We start from the raw sequence: 15,398 nt of genomic DNA, 5'->3' as shown, positions 1-15,398 counted from the left end.
GGCTACACCGCTTATCTATTCTAGGATAGGGGTAAAAATACTCTGCCTTGTTTGTATTTCTTTAAACCAATCACACCCATCCTGGGCAGCGCTAAGCCCCAGATGCAGCAACGGTGCCCTTGCAAAATAGATAGCGGAGATAATGGAAGGGAAGGGGGACCCGATTAAGAGGTGTCAAAAAGCCTAATGGCTGTGGGGACAAAGGATCTCCTGAACCTCTCAGTCCTGCAGTGCAGCGAGATACAGTAAGTCGCTCACTGTAACTGCTCCTCTGTCCAGCCAGGATGTTGTGGAGAGGGTGGTTGCCATTGCCCATTACAGCGTGCAGTTTGTTTCAGGTACGCCCCTCCCTCAGTGAGTCCAATCTCCTGCCCAGCACTGAGCTGGCCTTTATGATCAGCTTGTCCAGGCACCTGTTGTTTTGTCTGTCATGCTGCCTCCCCAACAAACTGCAGCATAAAACAAGGCACTCGCCACCACAGTCTGATAAAACATGTGCAGCAAATCATAGCATACATCTAAAGATCTGAGCATCCTGAGGAAGAACCTCAATGGCCTCCCCCTGTATGCATACTGGCTGGCAGGTTGGCTTTGATCTTCTAAAGTCCACCACCATCTCCTTAGTCTTAGTGGTGTTCAGGAGGAGGCAGTTCTTATTGCTCCAGTCACTGAAGGCCTCCACAAGGTCCCTATACTCCCCTCTCGTCCACTTCACACACAAGCCACAACAGCCATATCGTCCGAATACTTCTGAATGTGTCAGGACTCAGAGTTGTATTTAAAGTTGGATGTGTACAATGTGAACAGAAACAGCCAGACCCGTCCCCTGTAGGGCCCCCATGCTGCATTCTAGAGACATAGAAACACACTTCCCCAGCCTGACCAAATGCAGCCTTGCTGTTAGGTAGTCCATAGACCAGGAAGTCAAGGAGGGAGCTACCCTCATACTTCTGAGCTTGTCTCTCACTATGAGGGGCTGAATTGTGTTAAACACGCTTGAAAAGTCAAAGAACATGATCCTCACATAGGAACCAGGCATATCCAGGTAGGCGTAGGCCCAGTGCAGCATGAGGGCCGTGTCCTCCACTCCTGATGTATGTGTTCCTGGTAAGCAAACTGAAGCTAACTTAGTTCCTGTGCAACCTGTGGCCTTATATGGCGGAGAAGCAGCCACTCCAAGGGTCTTCATAATGTGTGATGTCAACACTACCGGCCTGTTGTCATTCACCTCCACCGGGCGTCCTATTTTGAGCACCGGTACAAGAAAATATATTTTCCACAGCACAGGGACTTTCACCGAGAGTAGGCTTAAGTTGAAGAGCTTCTGGAGAGGCTCCACTAATTGAGCTGCACAGTCCTTCAGTAATCTCGAACACACACCGTCTGGACCCGCTGCTTTCCCTGGCCCTCATCTCTTGTAAAAGACAGGGGGGCTGGCCAGGTGTAGTGGGATGTGCAGCTGCAGGGGACATGTTACAGCTGGGTGGAGGAGAAGAAGAAGGTGGAGTGGAAGCCCCAGGTGTGGTGGGGTCTGCAACTGCAGGTTTGGGGATTTCTAGCCGCGTATAGGAGACAGTGGAGAAAAAGAAAAAGCAGCAGCAGAAGTGGTGTCTGAAGAAGAGTATTAGTAGTTGATAAATCTGAGCTTGTAGCAGTCCACATGTCAGTCAGAGATTACTTGTGAAATTTCACAGAGGTTTGTTCCATTGGATTTGTGTAAAAAAAAAAAAAAAAAATACAGCTGCTATGACTTTGACACGTATGGGGCCACCATCAAGACAGCTTAAGCATTTTGTCTCCTCTGGTTGCCAGTGATGTCCCAAAGCATGAGACAGGAGGTGGGAGCCGGCCAGTATCAGCCCATGATATCATAAGAAAGGAAGTGGGTTGTGCTTAATGTTCCTAAATTCCAATTTATGACGTTCTTTTGAACTGCGCGTGGAAACAAAGGGCGCACAATACACTGACATCTACCACAAGTTTCTATATGTGAACAGCATAATCAGCATCAGGAAAACGACACAGATGTTGTTTGGATTGTGTTGTGTTGTTCCTGTTATTGTGTCTACTAGAGTTGAGCCGGATACTCGGCTGAAACGAGTATCCGGTACGGATAAAGCACTTTTGCCGAGTACGAATATTATACGAGTAAATATCTGTGCTTGGGTAGCTGACTGTGTCTGCGTTCTGTGATAGGCTAGTCGTCACAGCGCCCCTCCCCTACACACATACAGATGTATTGTGTTGCCGTGTCCCGCTCTGCTCACTCACACAGAACATCTCTCTCTCTCTCTCTCTCTCTCTCTCTCTCTCTCTCTCTCTCTCTCTCTCTCTCTCTCTCTCTCTCTCTCTCTCTCTCTCTCTCTCTCTCTCAGGTTCGCGGGTCTTTTCCGTTAACGTTTAGGGTTTTTTCAGCTTCAGGTTTGTTTTTTACTTCGGTTTGTAGTACTTACTTATTAACCAGTAGAGTTCTGGTAAACGTGGGGTTTGTTCAGACGTGGTGCTTGGTAGAATGCGACTCGCGTTGCGTCTCTGCCTGTCGGAGATTTTTTTTCTTTTTTAAACCGTCAGCTGGCTCTAAACAGATCTGAAAAACAGCGTCGGACTATTTGATCCGTAGAACACAGTCCCCCCCGCCCCCCTCTCTCTCTTTCTCTCTCTCTGTCTCTCTGTCTACTCACTCACTCACACACACACCTGGTGTGGAAATAAAAAAAATAAAAAAGAACCAAAAAAAAAATAAAAAATCACACTGATCATAAAAAAATTAAAAGTTAAAAAAAGAAAGTTATGTTGAGTATGAAAACTCTTGTTCATTACATTTTACTTCATAATTGCAACCGCATGTGTTGTATTCATTGCTGTCATGTAAATAGTTTTCTAATCAGCAATAAATATAACAATTTCTGATCAACCCATATCAATTGCATGCTTAAAATAACATACCGGTTAAAGCCCATTTCAAGACAAACCGACCCACTTCCGGGTTAAATCCCGCCCACTTCCGGGTTAGGCCCCGCCCAGTCCGAGTACAGATACAGATACAGATAATTCATATGGTTAACAGATACAGATACAGATAATGCTGTACTCGCTCATCCCTAGTGTCTACCCCTTATACAACTACACCTTTTAGACAAAGTGTCATCTTAATGCTTCACAATGATAGTATTTGTTGCAGGACTATTGTATTGATATTTCCACAGATTGCATTTTATTGTATTTCTACTGCACAAAGCACCTAATGAATCCTACTGAAACTTCAATAAATTGAAAGAAAAATGTTTTTCATTAAAACTGATCATTCCAGATGTCTCTACCTAGAGTTAAGTGATAAGTAGATGACACTTTCTGCACTGTAGCATTGTATTTTGTGTATGGCATAAATTGTCAGCAAGCCTGCCTCTTTTGTTATCTCTGAGCTATAAAACTGATTCCAACTATGTCAGATCTTTGAGCTTGTATGTGATAAAGGACCCAATTGATTTTGGCAGACATCAGTTTACCTTCAGCATCTATTGGAAGCCTGGAAACAATTTAAATATTCCATAAGTGGTCAACATGTTGTTGTACAGCACCTGTATACACTGTTTCCTTAGCAACACATGAAATCAGTACAAACATGTTGCCTCACAAACAAAGTTACCTTCCTCATATGGTAATCATAATGGTTTATGTCTATTAAATTGCCTATATCTCCAATTATTATTATTATTATTATTATTTGTTTAATTAAACAAATTTGAAGAAGACAGCAGACGGGAAATATTATTTTTAAACTTTACTTTCTTCATTCTTATTAAAAGGTTACAACCCGATTTGGGGGATTTTTGGGGTATCTGTCTGCAGGGCCACCTCTTTAGAGTGGATAATGGAGTGTTTGCCCTCAGCTGGCACATCATCAACTCTACACAGGACACTCAGCAAGACATGTCTGTCAGACTGAATGCAATGCAACATAGTTTATAAGGTCATTTCTACTTTGCTCTGATGCAGGTGATGTTCCCTCAAGTCTGAAATGGTTGTGGTACTATCCTTAACAACCATAATCTTCAAATGAATGTGTTCCGTGTTGCATTGGCAGAACATTTGGGCCTAACGTTACCTGGGAATTTTGTTTTGTTTTCCAGAGTCTACATTTTCCAAGACCATCCTGCTTTCATACCACAAAACAACCTTAATATTTCCTTTTATTTATCAATATTATCATGAGCACAGGCTCGACATAATAGGCTCAGAGTAAAAGTCGACAGCTGATGTGTGCCACGCAGTTTCCAATCTCCTCATACGAACGATTAACTTAACCGCTTAATGCTTAGCCAACACATGGTTACAAACAAATTTGCCCAAGACTCACCTAAAGTGACCGCATTATATTTATTATTAATGACCAGCACAGTATTTATCATGCAACGGCCACAGCGGGCATACAATTAGCGTTTTATCTTACCGTGGGCGGCTGTGGGAGAGACGCTGAAGGTTCACGCGGCCTGGCTTGAAGTTGAATATGGATCCATGATTTCATCGTAGCCTAATCCAATGCATCTGACAGTTTATGTTCCAGTGACAGTAAAGTCCGGTTGGTTATTGATGACCCGAAGACGCGTTTGAATTCTGTTTGTTGTAGAAAACATTCTCTCCACACCGCAAGATTTCACTTTAAGTTTGGCCCTTAGGACTGAATTTATTTTCGGGAAAATATCGTGAAGGCAACTGTTAAGTAACTGCTACATCCATGATGGAAGAATACATAATACAATTGTTCCATTCTCCTGCAGTTTTAGCGTCATTTAAACTAGCTATATTCTCAAACTGTGTGTTTTTTTTTTTTAAATATCTCACTATGGATTATTTTGTTGTTGCTGTGACTTGTTAGTTATTTAACTTGATAGCCTTCATGGGTTATATTTCACCATAAAATCGGAATATTTCTGAACCTCACTGCGCCATGGCGTTCGCACACTAATGTATCACACACAACGGTCAAAGGTTAACCCCGCCCACATTGATATTCAAGACTTTTAATTGGCCAGAAAATGCTAGTGACCAGCGCCGCTTGATCTGAGGCTGCTAGCTGTACCAAAGAGCCTCTAAACCGTCTCTGGCTGTGCATCCATGCTGGTGTCAGGGTGGTGTATTCCCTACATCCATGCATGTATGTACACATGGATGTATTAAGTGAACACAGGAAACAAATTATTCTTTTTTTCAAACTTTATTACTCAAACATTAACATCACAGTCACAATTTAGTCTGCATGGAGTGCAGCTCGCTCGGGTGTGTACAGACAGTTTGTCCCTCTGGTGCTCTTCAATTTGGGGATCTTACTAGTGTAAAAAGGTTTAATGAAACTGAGGCACTCAAAAGTGTAATGTTTAAAAAGTCCCTCTTGAGTGCCTCAGTTTCCTTCAACCTTTTTACATCAATATAACAGTACAGGGAGTATTGGAGGGGAAATAAAATTAACTAATCACATAAAAACATTAAACATTAAAAACTAGTCAAAATACCCGTATTTAATAGAGAAGGCCGAATTCAGTCTGTGCATGGACGAAGTTTTGCCTTTCCACATATGGCACGAAGGCCCCGAAACAGACATAGATACATTTATTTGGATTAAATGAATTTGAGCAAATTTTTATGACAAAAAAATATGGCTTTTTATGTTGTGGGCGATAATGTTATGTTGCCATATGGAAACACTTCATACTGTAGCTGCTGGTGATTTTTTCCCACATTAAGTCAAATTTATAAGGACATTTTTTTTAACATGGTTTAATAAGTCATGCAGCGAGGTGTTAATCTTCCACACTATTATAGCCTCATCAAAAAGACTGTCTGTAAAGCAGCGAGTATTTTTCAAAGGTTGGTCAGGATCAAAAGATCATGGGAAGACTAACACTGCCTACACTCACTCACTTATGTTAAGTCCCTTTTATTAATGACATTTCAGTCTGGGATCTTAGGTGAGTCATTTAAAGTAAATGAGTCAAATCTTAAGCTCTTCTCACACATGTAGTGCTCTGTCTGACTCATTTATACATTCAAGGTTGGTTCCCACAGTCGGTGACATAAAAAGCATCGAGACATCCTCAAACATCACTGCCAATTCCAATACAAACTATCGTTATGGCAATTACATTTTAATGTTTTACTTTAAAGCTACATGACGCAAGAATTAACTGTAAATATAAGATATATGCACTTAAATGAAATATGGTCTTTTGCACTTTCATGTGGCTCTTTGTAGTTTGCTTATTTGAAGCTAATGTTCTTGCACTTAATTCTTGCTGTCCGAGTTTGTACCTTCATGGTTGAAAGCCCTTGATTGGAAGTCGCTTTGGATAAAAACGTCAGCTTAATGACATGTAATGTAATGAATAGACATTTCAGCCCACAGGAGACAGACATGAAATTGTACTAGCAAAATAAAATGAGTCACCTCAGCAGCCATAAGTGAACAAATTGTAGCTGTGCAGTTTACTGACTTACAGTACACAATGTCTATTCAAGGTCAAATATTAAAAGCAATTACCTGGCTCGTCTTTTTAGAGCACAGCTGATTTCACTGATAGCTGTCACACTACTCAGCTGAAGGAACTAATCACATTGAGAAGTGTAAGGTACCAATTATCAGACGAAGGGAAATAAAAGACTCACATACAACCTTAAAACAGACTTCTCAGTATATTTTACACACCAAAACAGTTCAACATCATTCATCAATTGTTGATTTAAAAATATCATAAAGTCATACTTCAGAAGGAACTCTCAAAAATATGTTAGGTATAATTTCACCAGGCGAAAAGCCTTTGATTGAATGAATAAATACATCAATAAAAACAAAAAACAAGCAATAGTTACAGACCACCTGCCTGTGTTTTGCCTGCAGGTATAAGTGGCCTAATTGCCTATTTATTAATACAATTTTACATTTGCACTAGATCCCATGAGCCAATTGGACATAAGAACATAAGTTGAAGGATTGGGTGAGCCAGCATAACCAACTGTTTCCTTCTGGTGTGTCCTCTTTAGGTGTATCAGAAATATTCACACAATTCTTGTCTTTCTCATCTTTATGTTACAGCAAGTCACAAGGAAGGGGACTTTATTAGCTTCCTGTTTCCACTGACCAATCAGGTAATGACTGTGCCATCACCCCGGGGACTCTAGTGGCTAGGCCATTATGAATATGTCACAACCCTGTACTGCACTTTATCCATCAATTGCCTACAACTGTGAGGCATCAGGGTGTTATCATGTGCTGATCATATGTGAGGATGGTCCTTCTCTGTGTCTTTGGCCAGGCTCTGCAGCAGAGGCCCCTGGAAGGCCTCATCGCACGACTCGGGGATCAGAAACTCCAGCAGCAGGTCACAGATGCAGTAGATCAGATGCCTGCGCATAATCCCACAAACATGGTTAATGACAGACATGTTATTAAAACAATGTTTAATGAAATGATTAAATAGAGAATATGTATTGTATGATGTATGGCACTGTGAGTGACTAAATCAAGTGAGCTGTTATAGCCCTTTTCTTTGTCAACAGCTTTTTCATTTTTCATCATAGTCAATTAGGATCAACTTTACCTTAATCTGGGCCTCCTCTCATTTAAAAGATAAACTCCAGTTTTTTAGGTCAAAGGGAGTTCTTTTTCCACTGACCTCACATTCTATTTTTATTTTTAGTTTAGGTTCAAATACATTTCATTATAAGATTATTATGTATGAGGAGTATACAGAAAATGAAACAGATTACACAATGTTCAACAACGTCCTGCTGCCCACTTTTGGTATGATCCAAATAGAAATACAGATATTTTTGTGACATAAACAGATACAGATAGTAGCTTGGCGTCACCCCCCCTATTTGTTGGCCTGTTTAGTGCATTATAGATATGATTGTATCCTGAGTGTAGCCGTCCTAAAACAGCAGAAACAGACGTGTGTTTACTCAACAGTTTGGTAGTTGACTCACTTGTTTATCTGATGATCCTGTAAAGACTCCAGCATACTCTCCAAGCTCAGTCTGTACTTCTCACTTCCCAGCATGTCAGTGATGAGCTCTGCTCAGAGACAAATAATGGAAAAAATAAAAAAAGGACAGCATAGCTTCAGGAGCCTTTAAAAAATCAAAATAGCATTTATTTAGCATTCAAACAGCTACAATCTGAATCTAACAACTGTCACATACCTGGGAGTGGCTGCATTAGACAGTCCAGACATTGCTCCTTGGTTTCCTCTCTTTCTGCGGCACTTCGCTCCGGCCGTGGTTGAGCAGGCAGCGTGCCACCTGGCCATACAGCTTCCTGCAGCACTTGTAGGTAAATTACCCAGCAGGGGGCACTGGTCAGGTGGGCAACTCCTACATCTAACCATCTAAGACAGAATCACTAAGTGTTCTTTTGTGAATGAGCTTTTTCTACTAGATATCAGCCACTGTATAGAACAAACGAGTGAAAATAAATGAATATACTGTACAGTACATGCAAACATGCTTTGACTCATTAGGAGGGAATGAAATACATGGACACAAGGTGAAGCAACACACAACAATCATTCTTAAATCTCTATAAACCATTTCAGAAGCATGAACATTGTTTACTGACAAGCTTAGTGAACCCTAAAACTCCCAGAGGCATATGTCAAGTCCAACAATGGAGGCCAGTATAATTATTTAATGACGGCAGGACACTACAGATTAGACAAGAACAGTTCCCACAGACTGTGTGGTATTAACAAGCCTAGTGGTCATTCTAGATTCTCAGTAAGGCATTCCCATCAAGTTTAAAGAAAAAACAATATTTTTAAAGGCAATTTGAGAGAATGTCATGCAGCAATCGTGTGCTACAAACCACTTAGTGCCTCACATATTAGAAAAGGACCCAGCGTCTGAATGGTCAGCTGTATGAAGGGAAAATAATTGAGAGCCATAATGTCACATGCTAGCAAAATATGTTAAAAAAAAAAGTTATTTACACGTTGCAAAATGTATTTACAGGAGGAAAATACTTGTGAAAGCTACACCGGCGCTAAAATAAACTCCTACCTCTCAATGAAGGTGCCAAAGAGCAGTCTGATGGTCTTTTGTATGTTCTCAGTGCACAGCCAACTCCACTGGTCCTTCATCAGCAGACACAGAATGTTCAAAGCAACATCTGCCACAGCTGTGTCTGCAGTGCACAGCAACAAACACAACCATGGAAACACCTTAAAACACATATGACACACTAAGACTGTACAGACAAAACACATCAATGATGGAAAGTGACTCCTAGAAATATGCAGCTAATGTCTAAACTAACAGTGTAGTTTTGCTGCACCCAAGTGGCGATGATGCATTACTACACGTTCATTCTCCAGTGCTGCAAGGAATACAACACATCCGTACTGGCATGGATAAAACTAACTAAGACAAGACTGTTGTGTAAATATTAACCTGTCCCATGAGTTTTCCCTGAAGTCTTCTTGTCTTTGCCAGGCTGCTCACAGCTCTGCTTTGCTGTCTCTTTCCCATTCGGCCCACATAAAAGTCTTTCCTGCTCTTTGACGAAGCTCTCCAGGCCAGACATTGACATGCCATTGAGGACCTATAATAAGCAAAGCAAAAATGTCAGCTTTGTGCAGTTTCTGTTTCAAAAACACATTTAACAATCAGTGGTGGCAGACACAGTATGGTAACTTACAGCACTGCCTTCACTAAAGCAGTACGTCACTTTAGGGTGTAGGTCAGGTATATTGAGAGGTGTGGAAATTTTCCTTGGGAACATGAGCCTCCTGATGTGTTAAACACAAAACAAGACATACAAATTAAACACTTAACAAATTCATAAGAATACCAGAGAAACAAGATCATTCAAAGTTTCCATAAGTGTACTCTGTAGTCATTTCAACACCCTGCACTGGATGTTTTGAATTTATTACTGTGTTACCTGGGGGGGTAACCATAGACTGTATAAAACAGGGGGTAACACAAGGATTGAATAATAACCTTCCTGCTACACAAAATAAAAATGATTGCTATCAGATGTATGTCTTTCTCTCATCCTTGTTTTTTTCTTGTAAAACCCTGGATATTGTTACATCTTGGAGCCTCTGAGATTTATTCAAGTGACTCAATCTAAGAGGGGATATTACTCTTTGGTTGATCTGGTCACAACTCATGGGCAAATGCAAACTGTGAAGAGGTAGAGACCTCTTCACACTAAGTAGACACTGCTCACCTGTCAGACATTTTGGGAACAATGCCACTGGACTGATTTGGAGCTCTCACCTGTATTTTTTGCTGTCCATTGTTCTTCCATCACTATCTCCCTCAATGTCTTCTGTTGGACTGAGGGACTCAGGTTGAGGGAAAGCTGTCTTCAAGGTGTCTAAGGCATTTTCCATCATCTTTAATGGCAATCAAGTTGAAGAAAACAGGAGATAATTAAATTCCCCGGGGGAAAAAATACAGCCAGATCACACTTTCCATTGAATCTGTAGTGTTGATAAAGAAGCTTTAGAGGTGCTGGTAGGCATATTTTGTTACCTTTGGACAGAGCCAGGCTAGCTGTTCCCCTCTCTTTTAGTCTTTATGTTAAGCTAAGTTAAACAGTTGCTGGCTTCAGCTTCATTTCACATTCACACATATACATATACATATAAATACAGTTTTTCCGCCCTTACTACTTCTTTGGAATACCTACAGTATTTGCCTGATGTGTTTATTTTCTATTTGTACCATAATTTATTCTGGTCTGAAAGGGTTTTATGTTGAAATGTTAACTTTATGTTTGTACCCTCATTGTATTTATCAGTTTTTTTGTGTTAAATTGTAAACTTTATATTTGTACCCTATATTGTATGTACTTATTTTGGAAAGTGTTTATTTAAAATGTTTCGCAATAATCCTATAATGGATGGGCCGTGTAAGCGGCCAGACACGATAATAATGCATTCATACAGACATATTTTCAATCAATCTTTTAAGATACTAAGTGTGTTTCCCAATATGTCGAGCTAGTCCTTTAAGATTTGATTAGATTTATCTGGATTGTGTTCATTTTTATCTCATTTTATCATAGAAATGATAAACTTTTTTACAAAAAGAAAAGTTTTTTACAATCACACTCTGTCCTTACAGGATGCAGCATGCAGATTTTTTTCTCACCTTATCAATTCTTGACTTTACAAGAGGCTTTCTTCCAAAATATGTGCAACCATCTGAGTTGAGAGCCAGGAACTCCTGCATGTCCTCGTTGTTGGATGTCTCAGGAATGCTGCTTAATTGCTAGAAAAAAAAATCTTTCAAATTACAGGATCACAGAAATGATTTCATTTCATTTCATAGAAGTTACGGTCCCAAAACCTACTTTAAGGAACGTTTCCAGTTGGCTTTTACGGGTTTCAACCTTGTCGCTGTCTGCATTGCCAAATGGGAGGTCAGGGAACATTTTCCTTGGGCCTTTGACATCTGAAATCCATGACATTGATTTGCAATGACATATCTTGTCTTGGTATACTAAAGGTCAATGGACAATTAACACATGATAATTTCTTACTCTTGATTACTTTCTTGACCTCAGGCTTCTCTTCTAAACGTGTTTGCAAGTTGAGGAACTCGCTGTATCTCCGGTTGACGGTGTGACAGGATGGAGGTTGCAGAGGGCCATTGTTTTCTGCTTCAACCATTTTCTCAAACTGTAAAACAGAAAGTGCAGGCTAATATGTGATAATCAATAATACATATTTAAATATCAGGAAGTAGGAGGTGGCATTACCTTTACAGTGTAGAGAGTATAAGGATATGTGCCTGTACCACGCGTCTCCTTCGCAGTGACTGTACCAGATATTTGCACATTCTGGATGTTCAAAGGTGCAGCTTGGTTGTTGGGGGTATCAAAGTCACAGGGGCTTAGACAAAGTCTTCTTGGAGGACATGGGGATTTCTCTTGGGCTATACCTGCTGGCCACTTGGAGTCCTCGGGCACCACCACCTTTGGCCCAAGATTTTTCAGAGGACCGAAGCAGCCGAACGCCTCATCGTCCATTAAAGTCATCGCATTGCAGAAGTTTGTTGGAGGACCGCAATCACAAAAGCTTCCTGGCAGGTCATCTTCAGAATCTGAATGAATTAAGGAGTCCAATGAAACCCCTTTGGGCTCTAGTGAGTGGGAGTAGTGGCCAGATGTGAGTGGACAGCAGTTCACTTTGCATGGTGTCAGCAAACCTGCATGGCAACCTTCTACTTTCCCAGCAGACGTCAGGCTAACCATGCTGCTCTGCAAGGAATCCCTCTCACAGATAGTACTCTGGCTCTGAATATCATCACAGTCAGAGGTGCTTCTGCTGGTGAAGCTGGTTTGATCATCAGAAGAAGACGGTGACCTGCAGGTGGTCCAGGACTCCTGTGTACATCTGTATATTTGACCTGCAGCTGGGAGCTCATCCACATTGATTTCCTGTGGTTCTCTGGACTTGGTGATTACGTCTACAATGGTCTGGTTGAGCCAGTCAGGATCAGACACCCTGCTGATGAGCGGCAACAGCACATTGCAGGTGATGAGTTCTGTAACCACAAAACCTCCAGTCCTGGTTTCCATCTGAGGGTATGGAACAAGCACATGTAACACAAGGTTAACTAGAGCTCTTGAGTAGCTGAGCTCAGTGGCTGCACTGCTCACAGCTGGATGAGGGACATCTACTTCACTGTAGAGCTGCCAGAGGCTGATGCTATCCTTTTGCGTCGACTGTATCTTTCTTGCAGTCATGTAGCTCTGCAGGTGACAGCCATACATCTCTAGCAGCCGTTGAACCAATGCTTTCCTGTCCACTCGCCGCGCACGCTCCTTCAGTTCCATCACTGACTCCAGCATTGAATTACGCACTGCTCGTTCAAACTCCCCCTCCACCTCTGGCAGCAGAGTCCGATACCACGAGGACACAAAGTCACGCACCGCTTTGTGGACAGCATTGTGGATCTCGTGGTTCAACCTCCACTCATGTTCAGGTGAAGACAGAGGTAGGTTTATTTTGCCGAGAGGCAAAAAGTGTTCCAAGTGGAGAAGGCTGTTTGCGTCCAGTACAGCACGGGACCCGAGCCAACCCCCGAGAACCACCAAGAGACTGGTGAAGACGCAGAGGAGCCAAACATTCACAAGGAGATGGAAGAGGACAAGCCATGCCAGCAGAGCTCCGAGCCCTAACAGCTTCCGCTGCCCAAATAACTCTGATAAAGTCCAGTGATCAGAGCTCTTTGTGGAAGGCATTAAATTCAGCACGTGAAATGTGTCCTGTTGAAAATGACAATGATATATCCTGTTAGAATATGAATAGTGGCGCTGTAAATTGCTTGCTTTGAATTCAAAACGCTGACCTAACGACTTTGTCACTCTCTTATTAATCAGCCTATAATATTGCCAATCATAAAATCACTACTGAGTGCTTATGAGAGACTGTTTTATATTTACTAGCCACTTAATGCGTTTTCCCCCAAAAAAATACAGTTCAAGACCAGCGCAGAAAAATTTATTGTACCATAATGTTTATGGGCTGAAGTGACTGGAGAAGCAAACTACTCAAAGACCAAGCTTGATCAATTTTCCTGTGGTGGAAGAAGTATTCAGATACCCCCCTAAAAGTCTGCATTTAAAAATTCTCTCAAGTAAATACAGTCAATTATTATCAGCAATCAATCAGTAGCCTATCAGCAACAACATGCATGTTAAAGTATCAAAAGTACTCATAATGTAGAGTGTTAGTGTTATACATGATAACATTATTGGATCATTATTATTGATGTATTAATATGTACTGTAAGAGGTACTTCAATTTTGTCATTGGTCAAGGTGGAGCTAATTTCAACTACATATCCTTTTGGTAGTTTAATCTGTAACAATGGATCATATTTTATAAATTTATACTGTATGTTCTATATAAAATCTTTATTTGAAAACAAACCATTAAATAGTGAAGTGTGTGTAGTGTAGTGCAGTGAAATTTCTCTCTGAAATGAAATACTCAAGTTTTATTTTTAAATTACACTTTAGGTACTTTCCTCCAATAAACTTTTCTATAAGTAATGATATTAACCAAATAGCCATATTCCTATTTTTTTTTTAATCTGTAGTAGAAGTAGAGTAGTAGAGTAGAGTATATGGTATATAGTTTAGTAACAATAGATACAGTTTAATGCACTGAAGTACAATCATGGCAACAGCAAACTAGCTAATTAAAATGCAGTGTGAGTGCTAAAGTAAATAGATGTGAGTTGGCAAGTAAAGTCCGAGTCCATCTGAGGGGCTCCAACACTACACATAAATTCATTGATCTCACTCAGCCCCCAATCACAGAATCAAATAGAACATCCTCTTCAACACATCACTCCGCTGAGAGGAAAATCATTAAACTTAGGTCACTAACACAGTGCCCATAATATCTCAGCACATTTGAGCTTTATACAGACTTTAACCTTATAGGCAACTCAGATACCACAGTGCAACATTATAACAAAGGTTCTAAACCATCTCTGATTATAATCAGCCTAACCGCGAGAGAGAGCTGACGTCATCGTCGGGACTTGTTGCCATGGCAATTTGTAAACTTCGAGGGACAGTCAATCTTCTGCTGCATGTTGTCACTACGACTAATTTGGAGAAACCATAGACAGTAGGGAGAAACGCCTCTGGCAAGACGTGTTTACAAATCAAACGTTACTGTACACCTAGCTAGGGAATGGGGCTAATGCACGCAGCATGCAGCGACCTTACGTGGTTACAGTCTAAAGTTACTGACATGACACCGCGGTTAGGGATATTCACACCTGCTGTAAAACCAGCTGCAAGACAGTAGTTGAAATATATTACCTGAAGGGTTGTAGGATCTTCATAACATTAATACAGGCCGTAGGCTATAGGATGTCCTTCTCAGGGACATTGCTTTAATCCGCCAACAAAGATTATCTATCTGGCTAAGTATGCAAGTCAAGATAGACCCACTGTTACTGGAGCTAGCTAGCTAGCTAGGTGTCCACTTGACCTGCCAGCAAGCAAACACAGCCCGTGTTCACAGCTCTGTGGTCTAAAAACGAATACAGAAATAAATAAATATGTCAGTTAACAAATAAAAAAATATCTATAAATTATGTAGAAATAAATTAACAAACATGCCATATGTAATATAAATAAATACCTGTTGGTCTTCAATTCATTTCTACATTTCTTTAGGCCTTTATTTACAATTATTATTATGGATTTTTACATTTATACTTTTATTTCTGAATTTTTATGTCTGTAATGAGCTAGCCTAGGCTGATGTCCCTGTAAAGCATCTTATCTTGTCTTACTTCTGCTGGTTCGCCCCGCCGATCAATCCTGCATTGGAATGAGGTTAGTAGGCTATACTAACCTACCGACC

At 40.8% G+C, this 15,398-nt stretch overlaps 1 protein-coding gene across 3 annotated transcripts; it reads right to left on the bottom strand.

The window, feature by feature from the left end:
* Positions 1–5,779: 5,779 nt before the first annotated feature.
* On the bottom strand, positions 5,780–15,092 carry snx19a (sorting nexin 19a). Of its 3 annotated transcripts, XM_031320375.2 has the most exons (12): positions 14,849–15,088; positions 11,765–13,276; positions 11,546–11,684; positions 11,357–11,457; positions 11,155–11,274; positions 10,276–10,394; positions 9,689–9,779; positions 9,442–9,592; positions 9,052–9,175; positions 8,197–8,381; positions 7,981–8,068; positions 5,780–7,398 (listed from the first exon to the last, which is right to left on the bottom strand). In XM_031320375.2, the coding sequence occupies exons 2-12, from the start codon at positions 13,250–13,252 to the stop codon at positions 7,269–7,271; spliced, it is 2,736 nt and encodes a 911-aa protein (XP_031176235.1). In that variant the 5' UTR covers positions 13,253–13,276; positions 14,849–15,088; the 3' UTR covers positions 5,780–7,268. The 3 variants fall into 3 exon arrangements, with proteins under 3 accessions (XP_031176235.1, XP_031176236.1, XP_031176237.1); XM_031320376.2 differs by lacking the exons at positions 5,780–7,398; positions 7,981–8,068 and adding an exon at positions 8,877–8,906 and having other exon boundaries at positions 14,849–15,092; XM_031320377.2 differs by lacking the exons at positions 5,780–7,398; positions 7,981–8,068 and adding an exon at positions 8,858–8,906 and having other exon boundaries at positions 8,260–8,381; positions 14,849–15,092.
* Between the last annotated feature and the right edge of the window lie 306 nt (positions 15,093–15,398).

This window comes from Sander lucioperca, chromosome 13, assembly GCF_008315115.2.
Source record: "Sander lucioperca isolate FBNREF2018 chromosome 13, SLUC_FBN_1.2, whole genome shotgun sequence".
NCBI classification, from domain to species: domain Eukaryota; kingdom Metazoa; phylum Chordata; class Actinopteri; order Perciformes; family Percidae; genus Sander; species Sander lucioperca.
This window is presented reverse-complemented; position numbering and strand designations above follow the sequence as displayed.